This window comes from Balaenoptera musculus, chromosome 18 (assembly GCF_009873245.2).
Source record: "Balaenoptera musculus isolate JJ_BM4_2016_0621 chromosome 18, mBalMus1.pri.v3, whole genome shotgun sequence".
Lineage (NCBI taxonomy): Eukaryota > Metazoa > Chordata > Mammalia > Artiodactyla > Balaenopteridae > Balaenoptera > Balaenoptera musculus.
This window is the reverse complement of record NC_045802.1, coordinates 8,761,918-8,779,347: the sequence shown is the minus strand read 5'-3', so window position 1 is coordinate 8,779,347 and position 17,430 is coordinate 8,761,918. Positions and strand designations below refer to the sequence as shown.

General features: G+C 39.3%; 1 protein-coding gene across 9 annotated transcripts in view; it reads right to left on the bottom strand.

Moving 5' to 3' along the window:
- FRY (FRY microtubule binding protein) overlaps positions 1-17,430 on the bottom strand; it is a 425,513-nt gene that overhangs the window by 220,416 nt on the left and 187,667 nt on the right. Inside the window, exon 1 of one of the 9 annotated variants that reach the window (XM_036831328.1) lies at positions 2,594-2,782. The exons of the other annotated variants lie outside the window; for them this stretch is intronic. Within the exon in view, the coding sequence (XP_036687223.1) occupies positions 2,594-2,654 (61 nt within the window). The 5' untranslated portion in view covers positions 2,655-2,782. Of the gene's footprint in view, positions 1-2,593; positions 2,783-17,430 lie in introns of those variants that run through there. 9 annotated transcript variants of the gene reach the window in all.

Here is a 17,430-nt window from a genome sequence, read left to right as displayed (position 1 = left end):
AAAACAGCAGAGCGAGGACACCCTGCATAGTGAGGCAAAGCACTGCTTCGTGACACTTTTGTTTCCAGTCTCTGTCTGTGCCCACAGATATGTATGTGTGTGTGTGCTCTGGGCCATAATGCAAAATGTGTTTCTCACTGTGGGTCATGGCCAAGAAGGCTCTAGAGGCTGCAGGAACAGCAGTCATTTGTAGGCTGCTGTCTAGGCGTTAGATTCAGGTCCACCCAAAAGGACAGACCCAGCTTCTTGAACTATTTTATTAGAACCATATTTAAGCCAGAATCAAGGGTAAGAGAACAGAAGTTTCTGCAGCTGCATTACTGGGCGCATGACACAGGGACCCAACCTGAAGAGACAATGAAGACAGGGCAGGCTGGATGTGCAGGGACGACCACCAGAAAGCAGGGCCAGGCACTGCCCTTTTTTGACATTAAAGGTCACGAACCAAAGTTTTAGCTGTTCCCCTTCAGGATACCCTTGGAGACTTCATGATGCAGGGTGGGAGGTGAGGGGACTTGAAAAGGAGTCCGATCCTACATATGTCTTTGTTAATATTCCTACATATGTCTTTGTTAATATAATATTTATCCTATAACAATATACATACGGGGGGTGGGATGAATTGGGAGGTTGGGATTGACATACATACACCAATATGTATAAAATAGATAACTAATGAGAACCTGCTATATAGCACAGGGAACTCTACATCACTTTGCTGTACAGTAGTAACTAACACAGCATTGTAAAACAACTATACCCCCAATTAATAAATAAATTAATTAATTAAATTAAATAAAGCATGCTACTGTGCAAAAAAAAATACATACACATCAGTATAATATACATTACAATATGCATTCTACTATAAAATATATACACATATATATGTATGCAATAATCTACATATACATATGTATAATATAGATGTTATGCATATACATTATTAATACATATGATAACACAAGATATGCTTGCAACATCTAGAGTGAGAGAAGGACTTCCAGTGCAGGGTATACAGTAGAAACTCTATAATTTGTCCATGAACTAACTGAATAACTGAAATCCTTTATAGTCTGGTTAGTTTTTGATTTTGTCAAGATCAAAATACTTATTAAATTCCTGGTTCATATGTGCTTATTTATTTAGATGTCAACTCATTTAATAAAAAATATTTTAGGTCTTATTAAATTCTTAAGTAGTTATGGAACTGTACAATGACTGTAAAATTCACTTGATACATGCCTACCATAAGTTTATCATCTAAGGCAATGATAAATCTACCAATTCACAGAAAACATATTAGTTGTTACTGATCTCTTAGCAGTTAAGTTTATATATTGTGAGCAAGAAAGACAATGAGTTAAAGAGAAGTTGAGATGGCTACCAGAGCATGGGAGTGGTCTGTCCAGGGGTAACACAGCAAGGGTCAGTAACATTTCCAAGAGACATCAAACAACAAAAGTATTAAGCATTTCACATAAGTCCTATTACAATGCAGCATTTTTTCCAAATGCATCCATACGTTTTGTCTTTTAACTTGTACGCTTGTTATACATGAAAAAAAATCTCCTGAGAGAAAAAAAGTTTCCTAACATACACTCCACTTTTATAAACTATAAGGGGTAAATTAATGACTAATAGAGATTTTATTCCTAGAAATAGACGGTATTATATGTAAATATCTAATAGTCTCCTTAGAGATAGTGCAGAATAATTGACAAGTAATTGAATCTCCCAAATCATTAATAAACAAAATGTTTCTTCTCTATTAGAGCAGTATGTTGTGCCTTTACCACTTACAAATTAACTTTTCCTCCACCTTCATTAAATAGAAAGTTAAATGGTGGATATCCAAGATGCATGTAATTAACTCTGTGTCATGGAAGTTTCCTCTCATTAAATTTTTGGAACTCTTGTACAATATTGCTTACAAGGTTATGCTAGAGCTAATGTAACCAGGCTATTACTTGCACAAAGAAAAAGCAGCAGCATGCAATTTGGACCCAGTTAATGTTGGTTAACATATGGTATCCTGTTTTTTAGTTCATAAAAAAGAAAAAACATTTTTTAAATGTTGGAGAAGGCTAGGCCAAAAGCAAAGGAAAAACTGCTTTAGGCCCATTTCAATGTTTGAAAGAAAACAAATAAGGATATTTACAACAGTATTTAGAAGAGATCAAGCATAAACCCTACCTCTGCTGTAATATTAAATGTGATGGTATTGACTATTTTCCAAATACATGTTAGCAATTTTTACAGATTAGCAATTTTATAGAACAGATAGTCATATCGAATCTTTTAGTGAAACTTCAGTGCACAGAAAAATTCCATGACATCATGGCTTTGTTGTTCCATAGACTCATGTATAAAACTGACCAAATCTTACCTCAGAAACATTGCAATCCCAAACAGAAACCCGAAAGGGTATCATTCTTGTCTCTGAACAGTGACATTATAAGTAATTCCCTGCATGGAGATGCAGGTGCTCCTCCCACCCCCATCCATGGTAAGCTTTAGGAAAATCCTCCCTACACCCAGCGCTTCATAACCAGTTACCCACTCTGCACAATTCACAGCCTTTCATACCTACCAAGCCCTTTTATGAAGCTGATCACACAGGATCGTCTCCAACAAGCTGTCGTAATCTCCATGAGCCTGAAAAGGAGCCCGAACTCACAGTCTGGAACCGTTAACACAGACTACGTTCCAAAGCAGAAAAAGAGAATGACCAAGTCCATGGTCCTCCTGCTCTCTGCCACCGTAAGTGTCTCGGCCACAAGGTAGGGCTCTTTTATTTCTGGTTCAAGGTGTATTTTTAGTCAGGTGCTAAAGACCTACAGTAGAAGACAAACTAAAACAGGCCTTCTGTCCAGGGCACGCTGTTCATACCAATGGGACAATTTTTAGCTGCACAGTAAGACAGTGACCCGCAACTAGCAAAGTGCCTGTATGTCTATATTTAACCGCAAGAACATACTATGCTGCCAGATTAGTCAAGCCGCTTACAGCACTCCAGGAACATGAGCCTGACCTCCACAGCGCACCACAAACAGTTCACGCATTCCGATTCCACGCACGACCCATGGAGCTGACCCACCGGGCCGCAGGAGTGTTCCTGGGACCAAAGAAATACAAGAGCAAAGATAACACAGGGTGGGTGATAAACCGTTGCTTTGGGAACCAGGATCTCTTGGCCACAAGTGTGAACAGCTTTAAACAGCTTAAGTTCTTACAGACAAAACCAACAGCAGAGAATCCCTATTTGAAGCCAAGAGTCAGTGAGAAACTATACACCCTTAAGGAAAACGAAACACTGAACATCTGTTAACATAACGAGTAAAGGAAAGTGATTGGGTTTAAATCTATAGTTATATTATTTTAAAAGGCACAGCCGAAATCGACTTGTTAAAAACTTAATTTATAACACCAAGAAGGAGCCAACATTGGTGAGCGTTGAATGTTCTATCTTCAAAAGAAAACAGGTTTAGGCCAATGAGGAGATTGGGAAGGAAAATGCAAAGTTACTTAAAAACAAAATAGAAGTGTAACTAACTGATCTTTCAGTGGGCATTATTTCCGGCAGAAGAATTTTATGAGGGTCAGTGAAAATCTATTTCTTCACTAACACAGCTGTGAAGAGCACAAAACCCAAGTCATTTTCTATTTTTGATTTGCTCAGGGTAATTGAAGGTTTGCTCTAGCAATATAGGTTGGAATTACAAAACAGCATGGTATGGGGAATTGACTGATGAACGGAAACATTTCACAGGAAGGAGAAAAATGTCCACATTACCAAAATGAACACTCCAAGTGTTTCAGGCAAGCTAAACGCCAGCAAAGATGCCCCCATGGTACCACTGTGTCTTACACATCCAGGGTTTATAACGCCTTTTTTAAAGAGTTGACTGAGGTGCCTATGTGGCATTTGGTTTATGTTTTGCTAAAAGGGGCCAAAACAATTACAAGTGTGCCTAGGGAGGTATCTGAGTTTTGAGTAATAAGAATTCTTCTTCAATTCTCCTCTTTCTGGATCTAAATTGGAATCAAGACTCAACTGAAAATTTGCACTTTGTCAGCTTCAAGTCTCTAGTGCTATTATTAGATCAACCTTTCAAATGATGTGACTGTCATTCAATTAAAAAAAGTTACTTAAAAGAGCCTCATACCAATAAGAAAAAAAGTATCTATCATTTTATTTTTTCACTCTTTTTACAGATACCAATTACCAAACAGTATTTAAGGGAAGTGCAAGAGAGAAAGAGGTAGAAAAAAGAATTAACATTAGTGAGACATGGAACTGGATTCAGGTACTCTGCCAGGCACTTTTCATGTATTACTTCATTCAGTCCTCACAGCAACCTTATAAGGTAGGCATTACCAACTCCATTTTACAGTTGATGAAAAGGATTAAAAATAAGATTGCTCAAGGTCATTCAAATACAGGGTTGTCAGACTCCAGAGTCACTATACTTATTTTTATTCTAGTACATTCCTTACTATGAATTGGAACTTCTAAACAATGGTAACCTTAGAGTATTTGTTTTTGTATACATTTAGGAGGAGCCCCCAAGTAATCTACTTTTTAATCCAGAAATTTCACATATCCCAAACCCAGCTGAATGCCAGAGAGTCTAGTCTCCTTTGATGCCCTCCATGGTTTGTTCGTGCTTCTGTGGTACCCTGGCCCTTACCAGTTTGGGGAACATCCTTAGGGCATAAACCACATTGTTCTCATCTTTGGATGCCTAGTAGAGTTGAATTAATGAGTAATAGAAGGTGTCTTTTAGAGTCAAAACAGATGACGCAAAGTCCATCCATTAAAGCTCAGAGTCTTTGTTACTAAGAATTCCCACCTCACCTCACCCATCTCCACTCAGAGCTTATTTCTCCTACGGTACACATCATTTTAACCATCTTGCCCTTGCCTCAATCTATGTTAGACTGAAAACATCAGATCATGGATGGGTGAAGGCTCCTATGGCACACTAACAGTTGAGTAAGTGACAGCTGTCAGCTCATGGCTGATATTGATAGAAAAATCAGAAAACAACGACAAAAAGCAGACATAAAACTTGGGAAGGATAGCAGCCTTAGGATATTTTAGTATAACAAGAGAGAGCCCTTAACATTTCAAGAGCCCTAAAGGTAGCCATATATGATGAATCTTTAATAATTAATACATGTGCTGATGATCTGAATTCATTTGGACATGGTTAAATTATGATAGCATACAACAGCACAGATACAGTACAGAGAATAATAAAGTACGCTTTACAAAGAATTCTATTCAAAATTATTAAATTGAAATGTTTTGACACTTCAAGGGTTAAGCTTCATGACTTGGAGAAATTTACTCAGAGATCATTTGTTCCCCGATGATGTTACATAAATGTTAGGCATTTTAAACGATATTAATGTAATCTAAGTTTAATCAATAACATACACTGGACTGCTGGCATGCTTAACTGATAGTTCCATAATAACCCTCAAATATTAATTGAATGATGACTTTAAAAGTTGATGCTTTTTATTACTTTAAAAGTTAATCTAATCATCTCACACCGGTCAGAATGGCCATCATCAAAAAATCTGAAAACAATAAATGCTGAAGAGGGTGTGGAGAAAAGGGAACCCTCTTGCACTGTTGGTAGGAATGTAAATTGATACAGCCACTATGGAAAACAGTATGGAGGTTCCTTAAAAAACTAAAAATAGAACTACCATATGACCCAGCAATCCCACTACTGGGCATATGCCCTGAGAAAACCATAATTCAAAAAAAGTCATGTACCAAAATGTTCACTGCAGCTCTATTTACAATAGCCAGGGCATGGAAGCAACCTAAGTGTCCATCAACAGATGAATGGATAAAGAAGATGAGGCACATATATACAATGGAATATTACTCAGCCATGAAAAGAAACGAAATGGAGTTATTTGTAGTGAGATGGATGGACCTAGAGTCTGTCATACAGAGTGAAGTAAGTCAGAAAGAGAAAAATACCGTATGCTAACACATATATATGGAATCTAAAAAAAAAAAAAAAAAAGGTCACAAAGAACCTAGGGGCAAGACAGGAATAAAGACACAGACCTACTAGAGAATGGACTTGAGGATATGGGGAGGGGGAAGGGTAAGCTGGGACAAAGTGAGACAGTGGCATGGACATATATACACTACCAAATGTAAAATAGATAGCTAGTGGGAAGCAGCCGCATAGCACAGGGAGATCAGCTCAGTGCTTTGTGACCACCTAGAGGGGTGGCATAGGGAGGGTGGGAGGGAGGGAGACGCAAGAGGGAAGAGATATAGGGACATATGTATATGTATAACTGATTCACTTTGTTATAAAGCAGAAACTAACACACCATTGTAAAGCAATTATACTCCAATAAAGATGTTAAAAAAAAGTTAATCTAATATTCATAAAAATTTCCTTTCTGTTTCTGTGTGGCATGGTGGCTTGACTGCAAATATTTTTAAGGGCAAGTGAAAGTCCAAACTGGTTGCTTCTATCTTCACAAGCTTACAAGTTGCAAGGACGTTCCTCAGTGTGTCTAGTTAACCTTATTGCTTTGGCAGACTGTTTCTAGGCTACTGACCGACTGATACTACTTCATGCTACTTTACTGGCATGAAGGTTAGATTATATAACCACTCTCATCAAATGTAGCCTATTAGACTGTATTCACCTTCCTTAATGTACAATCTAGTCTATTATATTATGGGAAGCAAAAAATATCCTTCAGACACCAACTCAAGAAATTTTTCCAGCTTGAAGAAAAAGTCAGCATTTAAAATGGTGACACTGAACACAACCTATATCAATCAAAACCCTAAAGTCATAAGAAACTCAAGCTGATAATTCTTTTTTTTCCCCATCATTGGTCTTAAAAACTCAACATTTCTCACTGAGGCTTTAGAACCAATTTGGGATATATTTAATGAAATATTTCAGTAATGAGATGTTACATTTTATTTGCATAATCACGTGCACACTAGTCTTTCTAGAAATTTAGTAAATGCAAGTGTTAAAATATTACCACAGAAATGTGGCCGTTAATGATAGATGCCAGTGTCAAGAGGATCATTTCTTTTCACTATTTTTCCATGAGATAACATAGCACAGAATATATTCATTCACTTGGATTAACAAATCTTTCAGAGACAAAGAACCTCTGAGGCTGTCATAGGGTAGGAACCAAATTAAGTACAACATAAGCAAACATCACGTGCAACCTTGCCCCTTCCCTGTGGAAACCGTAAGGGCAGAGAACCTTTAAAAGACAATGTGTCATTATGCTTGGAGGTAATGGCTATCAAACAGGCTTCTAGTTGTAGGTAAACACTGCCAAGCATGTCATTACCTGAAGACATATGCAGCAAACAAATGCAATCCCAAAATGTTTTCCAGGAAGGACTCTAGGAAAATACTGGTTTGTTTTGGCACAGGGAGCCTCTGGAACCCAGCCACTGTTAAAGCAGTATTCTACCAGCAGGTGTGCAATACTTATTATATACAGATTGTCTGAACCTATACAGGGGCTCTCTTTAAACCTGTGTATCACCCATGCTTTTGTAAATTACCAGGTGCACTTAAGCCCAACCTTAGAGAGGAAAATCAGAAGGGGTTCTATGCTACTGAGAAGGGAAAGAACTTAACGTGTGTTAGCAATACTCTAAATGCTTTCTCTCCAGAAACTTTTCTCTGATGATGAATCAGCTTAGTGACATTCCCCAGTCCCACAGCTATTAAGTGCAATCCCTAACTGGATCTTTCCCTGGCCTACAGTCTTTTTATTACTCTATATTGGAGGAACATTGCATTGATCCTGTTTCTTGCATTTAACTCATTTATTTTGGGGGGAGGGGCCTGACAAAAGCCCATTTACCCAAAGCTGGGGAGCTCTTAAAAAGTACAAATTCCAGTACAAATTTCACCGACTTCTGGTGAGGCTGGAATCTGTCTTTTTTAAAGGCTCCACAAGTGATTCTGATGTACAGCCAGGTTTGGAAGCTACTGGTGGCCTCTGGGAATATTTAATAATAAATGATAATTGAGTATCCTGTAAACTGTCTCCCCAGGCAGGGGAATGCATAGGAGAGTTTAAAATAGTTACCATCTTGAACAGAGCTATCAAGTTGGTAGCCTCATACTTACAACTCAAAACATAATGAAGAATCAGGAAGTAACCCCCCAAAACTTGGGGTTTACTTACCTTGTCCTGAACGTGATTTTCATCTTAAAACAGCCTCACAGCTTCTTTGCCCAAATAGATGTCACAAAATCCAAGTACTTTATACAGAGTCTAATGCAAGTTCCTACTCCAAGTCTAACTTTTGTTTACACACAAATCAAGCAGGTTTTTGTTCAGTTTTTAAACCCTCAGCAAACTGGATGCAGAAAATCAAAAGGTAAGATGTGTAACAAATGATCGCTTCACAGCTGCAAAAATTCTTAAAAGCATTCGCACAATTAATGACAATGCCAAAGGCAGGGCAATACCTGCCTTTAGTTCAGAGTAAGCCTCCTGGAAACCCTTAATAGTCTGTAAGGACATTTCTGACTAGCGGCCCAGAACAGAAAAGGGGGCGTCTTCACGATGTACTAGTGTGTCAATAGTAGAGGGTGAAAACTTCGAGGATTTTCATATTTTTATCCAAAACATCTAAATACTTAATACAATAAACTTGACAATAGGAGCTCAGATAGGTACATTTAAAACGAGAGTAAACAACTACTTGCATCTAAGAAAGCATCATTTAAACAAAGATTTCTGAACTTGAAGTTTTGGCCAGTCCTGAAAACATTAACCTTTTCTATAAAGTATGTAAATTCTGGTGAAATAGTTAATGGCAGGAGCTCAAGGAATTAGCTCATATCCCTTTTGACTATTCATTAAGAAAGCATATAGGAGCCAACAGTGTCTAAAAACCAGTCACATTGAACGTTGAGGAATCATTCAGCTAAGTATCCCATATCCATTTCCACCCAATGCTTATGAATCATCTTTACTGGTTTTATTTAGCAGCAAAAAAGAGACATTTCCAAAAGAGAACTTTATACAACAGAAACGTACATAGTAAGAGCACCACTATTTTGAGGACTGTAATGGTTATTTTTCTATTAAGTTAAACTTTGCCTTTACACGTCAGTGAAGGAGCAGGAAGAAGGCACTTAGCCGCATACATTCTTACTACTAAGGAAGCCTCTTTCTCCACGACCTTCATCTCGACAACCTTGCTCTGCCCAAGGATTCTTTGAGACAATTCAGTCTACAATATGGTCTCCACACTCCACTTTGGATTTGGGGTTGATGATATTTTTGAGAATCAAAAAATATGGCCTGAGAAAGGGTCCTCCTTCAGGTAAGATGTTAAGTGTCCAAAGCAAGGGCATCAGGGATCCACCTGCACCTAAATGAGGCAAAATAAGGAGCAGCAAGGACCCGTAAGTCCAAGTTTAAGGGATACCTGCCCCACAACTAGCCATGGGATCTTGGGCAAGTCAAGCAGCTTGAGACCCAGACTATTCATCTGCAAAGATAATGGATTCAGATGCTTACTATGAAAAAACACCGATCTTTCTGCAGCATTTTAAAAGCAACTAAACATTCCTTAGGCTAATCTAGAGAGCTTCATTCAAAGGAGATGTCATAAATCTAGCAGGCAGAACAAGCTGAGTGCCAGAAGTCACCACTAAGCATAGTCAGTATAAGGTAACTCCCAAAATGAAATCCAGGTTTAGAACATCTTTATTTTTTTATGAAATGATTCTGCTGCCTAAAAGTCTGGGGACCTACTGAAAAATAATTCAAGATAATTTTACCTGTGCTGTTCACTACCAGCCAAATATAGCTATTAAGCACTTGAAATGTGGTGAGTGCAACTGAGTTACTGAATTTTAATCAGTTTAAAATTGAAAACCTGATGCTTGATTCAGTTACTGGAAAAATTTTAGGTACATTTGTAAATAATTTGCATACGTAAAACTATTTTTTTTTTAAACTGTAAGTTTTATGAACTCTAAATAGAGATCAAGTATCTTTGACCAATTTGGTATTCAAATTTAGATGTGCTGGTGGTACGAGATAAATACACACTGAATTATTCCCCCAAAAGAGAATATAACATATTTCATTAATAATTTTTATGCTGATTACATGTCAAAGTGATAATATTTTAGATATACTGGACTAGGTAAAATACTAAAATTAATTTCAGATGCTTCTAAACTCTGTTTAATGTGGCCTCAAGAAAACTTTAAATTGCATAAAGCCTTCGCATTGTATTTCTATTGTACATGCTGTTCTCTAGACCAATTACCACTTGATAAAACTTAAAACATATTGGAAACAATTTTTGTGAATAAACACGGAAAGCCATTAAGAAAAGCCAGTGTTGCATATCTATGAATTAGTAAATATCTGTAGTCATAAATATTCACAAATAGGTGATAAAAATATTGATTTATTGACTCAATAAGCAAACATTTATTAATCACTTGAAAATCTGTCAGGCTAGGGGGACTTCCCTGGCGGTCCAGTGGTTAAGACTCCGAGCTTTTACTACAGGGGGCGCGGGTTCGATCCCTGGTTGGGGAACTAAGGTCTCACATGCCGCCTGGTGTGGCCAAAAAAAGAAAGAACAAAAAAAATACAAAACAAAACAAAACAAAAAACCCAAAAAACCATCAGGCCGGGTAAGACTGGGAACTTGGTTTCAGGACTGAGGGGTGGTTACTTTTATCCCCGCTGAGAAAATTAAAGTAACTTGTCCAAGATCGCACACTCAATTGATGCCAGAAAAAAAGGAGTCAAATACAGCTCTCCTGACTCAGAAGTCTGTACTCTTCCCGCTCTACCAGATTGCCTCCTAGATGCTGAGACGCAAAAACACCATAAAAGATATCTCGGATATTAAATGCTTCCACGTGGCAGCCAAATCCATATAAAACCAAAAACATAAAACTGACTAGGAAACTGATTTTTAAACATCTTAATACTCCCTTAGCCCTGTCTCACTATATTGCCCACATTACAGTTGAGTACACACGGATTTGTGATAGCCACTGTATTACCACCATCATTCTTACTAAATATACATTTCCACCTTGCCTGCCTCTTTGGGGTCAGCACCTCACACTTCTTTGCAATTCACCTGGCTCCTACTGCAGTGTTTTGCACACAGTGTATTCTCAACGAATATTTTATTCATTTGTTTATGTCTTTAATTTTTAAGCCACATCAACGTGGGAAGAAAAACTGGTAAAACGGTCTGACTATATGTCAATTCCTCATGCAGACTTGCATTAGCAATACAGGCACACCACAATCTCGATTCACACTGTTCCCACAGCAGAATCATTTCATCAGTTAATCCCCACCTGAAACCTCGGAAGTACTTTGAGTGCTGGGGAAAATGGGATCCTATTCAAGCAGAAAGCTAAACTGGCAAATGTGCATCTGAAGCTTTGGTGGGCTTCTATTTCATTCCAGGAGGTAGTTCTGGAATTCCCTTCAGCTGCTCTGGCCAGCCACCCCACCACTCCTCTCCTTTGCTTCTTCACTCCAACTACACACTTTTTGCTTGACATACCTTTTCCTCCCAATCCTGCCAACACATCTTCTCTTTCAAAGACGTTTTACAAATCCGACTTGTACCACAAAACCTCCCTTAACCAAATAAAAGGGAAACAGTTCTTTTCCTCACCCAGTTACATCCTGGGATGCAATAACTTTGAGCTCTCAGACTGGAAAGGGATGGAAATATTTAAATATGTATCTATATGAGTGGAGTTTTGTTACTGTATAACTTCTCCATTTAAAGTATCGATATTATTTCTGTCCCAACTTTATTGCTATAGGTTCATCTACTTAAATAATCCTCATTATTAAGGAGCTTTTCAAGAGCTTGTTCACATGCTGATGCGTCTTCCTGAATACTGTATGTGGTGGATACACAATTATAACTTTAAGTTATAATTCAGAGAATTGAGTGTGCAAGACAGTTATAGGCGTAAGGTTTACAGTATTGTTTTATGACAAATTAGGTGCATGTCTGCCTTACTTTCTTATGTGATGACGAACCACCTGCCATGACTTATTAATTGTTACAGAGCACTCTGCGGCATTCTGAAGTAGTGACTGCCATGCCTGGCAGACCACAAAAGTTAATACAACTTCCAGAAGTTTCCTCATGTAAGGGCACGGAGGAGGCATTGGGAGAATCTGATTCAACTAGCCTAGTTTGAACTGGCACAAAAACACAGAAAGATATGTCATCATCAAGTTGCCTAAGACTAGGAGAGATTTTCTCCTAGAGCAATTTATAGAAGTACACATGGGCCTGGAAAGCACACTGCTCTTCCTAGAAGGTAGAAAGGAAAGTGAGAGCAGGTCCTGTCTATCTGAGCAGGACCAAACCATGTATGGCTACGCATGCAACAAAAAGCAGCTAACAGAGATCATCTTGAACCTTGTTTCTTAAGAACTGTTCTGTTTGGGACTGTTCCTGATGCATGGCCTTCCTGTGAAAATTACACTACACTTTCCCGGGAGACTTCCACATACAAAATTTGGTTAGACAATTTAGATGAATTGATACCCTCAAACCATCCCAGTGTATTCCAGTGGGCTATGCGGCATTCGTTAGAGCCCTATTTGTACATTTAAATGATTCAACGTCACTTGCTCATCTAAACTTTACATTTTATTGAAAAATAAAACAAAATAAAACCTCTGTCAATCTATAACCTGGGAATAACCATGAAGCAAATTCAACAGAGGCTATATACATTAGCAGCAAAATGCCTGTTATTCTGGTGCAGTAAATCAAATGAGTTTTGTCAAGAGCTAACTCCACCATCACCTTTTAGCTTCAACACAAATACTCTACTTTAAGAGCACAACTTCTGTTCCACGTATAATTCCAAAACACTGTTCCTCAGGTAACTGCTTCCGTCTCTTGCTCTCTCTTTTAAGCAGCTTGCATGAGCTACATCATCGTACATGTTCATATCGTGCATTAAAATCAAGCACAGGCTAGATTTAGGGAGGACACCAAGCCCTGGCAACTCTATCCCAGGCAAGTGGCTTGAAACCGTTCCCTCCCCTCCAACACCTCTCCTTCTACCTGGCTTTGAGTCTTTGTCATCTCTTTCCTGGGTTTTCCTCACAGAGATCCTCTCTACCTCCATTTTCAGCCAAGACTCCCAGAATTAGCTGGGATCTGACCATGTTGCTCCTGGCTTTACAAAGCTGTGGGGCTCGCCCGATGCTTTCAGGGTAAAGCCCAGACCCTTCAGCAGCTCATGAATGCTCCTTATGATCTGACCCCGTTTGCCTATGGCTACCATCTATCACTCTCCTTCTGGGACCCTGTGATCCAGCTGTCGCTCCCTGAACCCACGAATTTCATACCTCCCAGCATCTGATCGTGATCTTCCCTCTGCCCTCTCCCTTCTTTTCTGTGGCATTCTTCAAGTTCAAATGTCACAGGCTCTGCCTTCTTCCACATAAAAAGATGAATCACTTTATCCTCTGGATGATTATTTATGTCAGTATCCCTGAGTCCAAGCAAAAGGCCTGGCACAGATAGAACATTTATCTAATCAGCATTTTTGTTCTCTGTGACTTCCTTATATCTCTCCTTTCATCAAAGCCAGCTGTCTTTGACTGTAAAGCCCATAGAAGGCAGGAGGTAGGCCTTCCGAGTGAGCTCTATCCAGCCCGGTGCCCTACTCAAGTAGGCATCTAATAATTTATAAGAAGAGAAGGGGGGCTTCCCTGGTGGCGCAGTGGTTGAGAATCTGCCTGCCAATGCAGGGGACACGGGTTCGAGCCCTGGTCTGGGAAGGTCCCACATGCCGCGGAGCAACTAGGCCCGTGAGCCACAACTGCTGAGCCTGCGCGTCTGGAGCCTGTGCCCCGCAACGGGAGGGGCCGCGATAGTGAGAGGCCCGCGCACCGCGATGAAGAGTGGCCCCCGCTCGCCGCAACTAGAGAAAGCCCTCGCAAGAAACGAAGACCCAACACAGCTAAAAATAAATAAATAAATAAATAAATAAATAAAGTAGCTAGTAATTTAAAAAAAAAAAAAAAAGAAGAAGAGAAGGGGAAGACTGTTGATTCACTTGCAGGTACTTCCTGAAGCCCATTCAGGCATGACCAATTGGGGCGATGCTCCAAGTACATCCACCATAAGCATCATGATGAAATCTTTGGGTTCAGAACTTTTTCTCTACTAAGGCAATCAATTTCTCCAAATGTGAAACAGCGACATCCCTCTCATGGAAAAAGACCCTGATCAGTAAAGAATTAAATTAGCTCAGTAATTTCACTGAGAATGTTTTTCTTCCAATTTGGCAAAAGTGGCTGGAAGGTTTAAAAGTAAAGTTAAATTCGACGAATGTAGGAATAAGTTAATACTTTTTTATAGAGAACAATCTTTGACAGTGTTCACTGATTTAAAACAAAAACAAAAAACTCCACCACAGAAATATTCTCTGAAGTTGGCTGATTACTACATAATTATTTCACTGTCACTTCATTATGAGTTTCATGGACACATCGGCCCTGAGTTCTGTGACCACAAAGGTGCAATTTAACAGGTTAAATCCACTCCAAGAAAACAGGTGAGGGTCACAGAAGGAAAGAGACTTTATAGCTGAGAGTGGATGATGAGTTACTGCTTGGAGTAAAAGAAAGAACCTCCAAATACAAAACATTGTTACTGCTTGCTGGGGGTTGATCCAAGATGGGATAAATGCTTAGTTAAGTTTGGCCATAAGCCTCCCACACCCATTCAGGTAATTTTATTCACTCTGTCAACATTTGACAGTTTATTAACAAGAGCCAGTGTGCCCCGAAAGGTCTGGGGAATATAATGATGAACAGACAGAGGATTCTTATCCCAGGAGGGACCTAGACCACAAAGCATGCTTACACAACAATGTGACCATTGCTACAATGGGGGTATGTAGAAAGGGCAGGGGAAGTGGGGCAATCAAAGAAGACTTCACCCTGAAGGTGACAACTGAACTCACACTTGGGAGAGGACTTTGGCTCAGGTCCAAAAAAACATGTGCTTAGGGTTTAATTCATGTGACACTTACAGGAAAGGCTGCAACTGTAGCACATAGTAATACCTTGCTGTATTAGCAGTCACTCCACACAATTCTGAATTTGAAAGGAAGGTATTTCAACTTGGACCTCTTCAGATGGTTTATTTTCTGACGTTCCACAAACATACTTCTTTACCAAAATGTCTGCTATAGGGAGTGGTAAAGACCAGATATCCAAGCCAAGAAGATGGCACAAAGAGACTCCAGGACTCTTGGGTCCCTGTCCTATTGTCTTGGCAATGAGCAAACATGATAAAACCATTAACTCACAGAGGAATTTAGACAAGCATTCATTAGATAAATTCATAATAATAATGGCTACCATTTATCAAGCAATTACAATAGTGAGGCTGTATACTAAACATTTCATAAACATTAACTCATTTAATTAGGAAGGCTTTATGGTAGGCATATTAAATATACATGTATACCTTTTATTTATGAAGATATATATGATGTATATTAAAACCTTTCTACAGAATCAGAGTTGAAGCACCTTAGGCTCAAGGTCACAAAGCAAGTTAGGGGCTGAGGCAAAGCACATGTTCATAATTATCCCAAATCATACAGAAAAAGTAAATCAAACAAGCTTAAATCAATTCTTTCCATACTTTGTATTACAATCAAAATTAATGAATCCAATGGGAAAAGGCAGAAGAATAAAAAGGAGACAAAAATGAAGTAAAACATGGTTCCTCCGTGTAGAAAAAGGATCCACGTTTAAGAATCCCAGTTCTGGGCTTCCCTGGTGGCGCAGTGGTTGAGAATCTGCCTGCCAATGCAGGGGACACGCGTTCGAGCCCTGGTCTGGGAAGATCCCACATGCCACGGAGCAACTGGGCCCGTGAGCCACAATTACTGAGCCTGCGCGTCTGGAGCCTGTGCTCCGCAACAAGAGAGGCCGTGATGGTGAGAGGCCCGCGCACCGCGATGAAGAGTGGTCCCCACTTGCCGCAACTAGAGAAAGCCCTCGCACAGAAACAAAGACTCAACACAGTCATAAATAAATAAATAAATAAATAAATAAAAGAACATGAATTTCTTTAAAAAAAAAAAAGCAAACTGGGCTATTCATTTCAGTAACAGTCAAGTGGTCTTAGTTTGCATTCAATTTCCAATCAGTTTCTCAATCTATAAAAAAATAAAAAAAAAAAAAAAAGAATCCCAGTTCTATGTTGCTTCCCTGCGTGGGGATTGAACCTCTCCTTACACGAGAACACAATGAAGAACTAGGTTTGCATAATGGGCCTTTTTCCTTTGTGCCACGTGACCAGCATTGCATCATTTCCTTCGGCAGCAGGGCTCCGTGAAGAGTGTGATTCACTTCTGTTTTTAGCAAGAAAAAAATAAAAGCAAATAAAATGGGATGACACTCCTGGCTGACTCTTCTGGATGTGGCTTACTTTCCACTTACAAGGAAGGAGATGGAGGCTTGGACTCAAGCTCTGAGCACGCATGACTTTGCCAGCCCAGCACCATCAAGCCTGGGTTGTTCTTTGGCGTTAGTTGAACCCTGTCCAGAAAGAACATTCTAACCTCCTCTCCATTGTGTGGGTCTATAGCAGAAACTTCATGGAAACACTGCTGAATAAATCAGCCGAGTAGTCATCTTTCAATATAACACACAGTCCAGTCAGACAGACTGAGATGGGAGGGATGGCCTAGGAACAGTATCCTCTATCCACAACTTCTCTCTATCTTTTTCCCAGAGCCTGAAGAGTACTTTCATTCTCCTGGCCCAAGAAGTGACAGTCTCTGAGTCAATCCCTAAAACAAGAGCCTTATCTGGCAGAACAATATGATATTTAATGAGCTCATTGGGCCAGTTTGATGACTGTTATTTTGTGTATAAGGGACACTTGAGAATTGTTGAGTGGGCCTTCCATCATCGGAGTGTGGACACTCCATGAGTAGTTAGATACTCTGCCTTAGTTCATTTATTTTATTAGCAGATAATTACACTTAGATCGTGGTCTTTTACTTAACTTTAGGCCAGCTTTTCCTTAATTTCTGCATCATGCCCGTCAAATCCAGACTCTTCAAATCTCAGCAGCATGAAAATGCACAGAGTAGTAGTATGTGTTACTCCTTTTACCTTAAAGTGCAGTCCCAGCACTACAATAACCCTCCATCCCACCCCTGGGCCATGACTGGGATTACAGAGTGTGGGTCAGAGATGGAGTCCATTTCTGCATTCTACAGAACTCTTAAACCTACCAAAACAAACGCTTTGGATATACATGGTCAAGACAATGAATTCAGATGATGACTTTGAGCTCATAATGACACTTTAATTATTCGG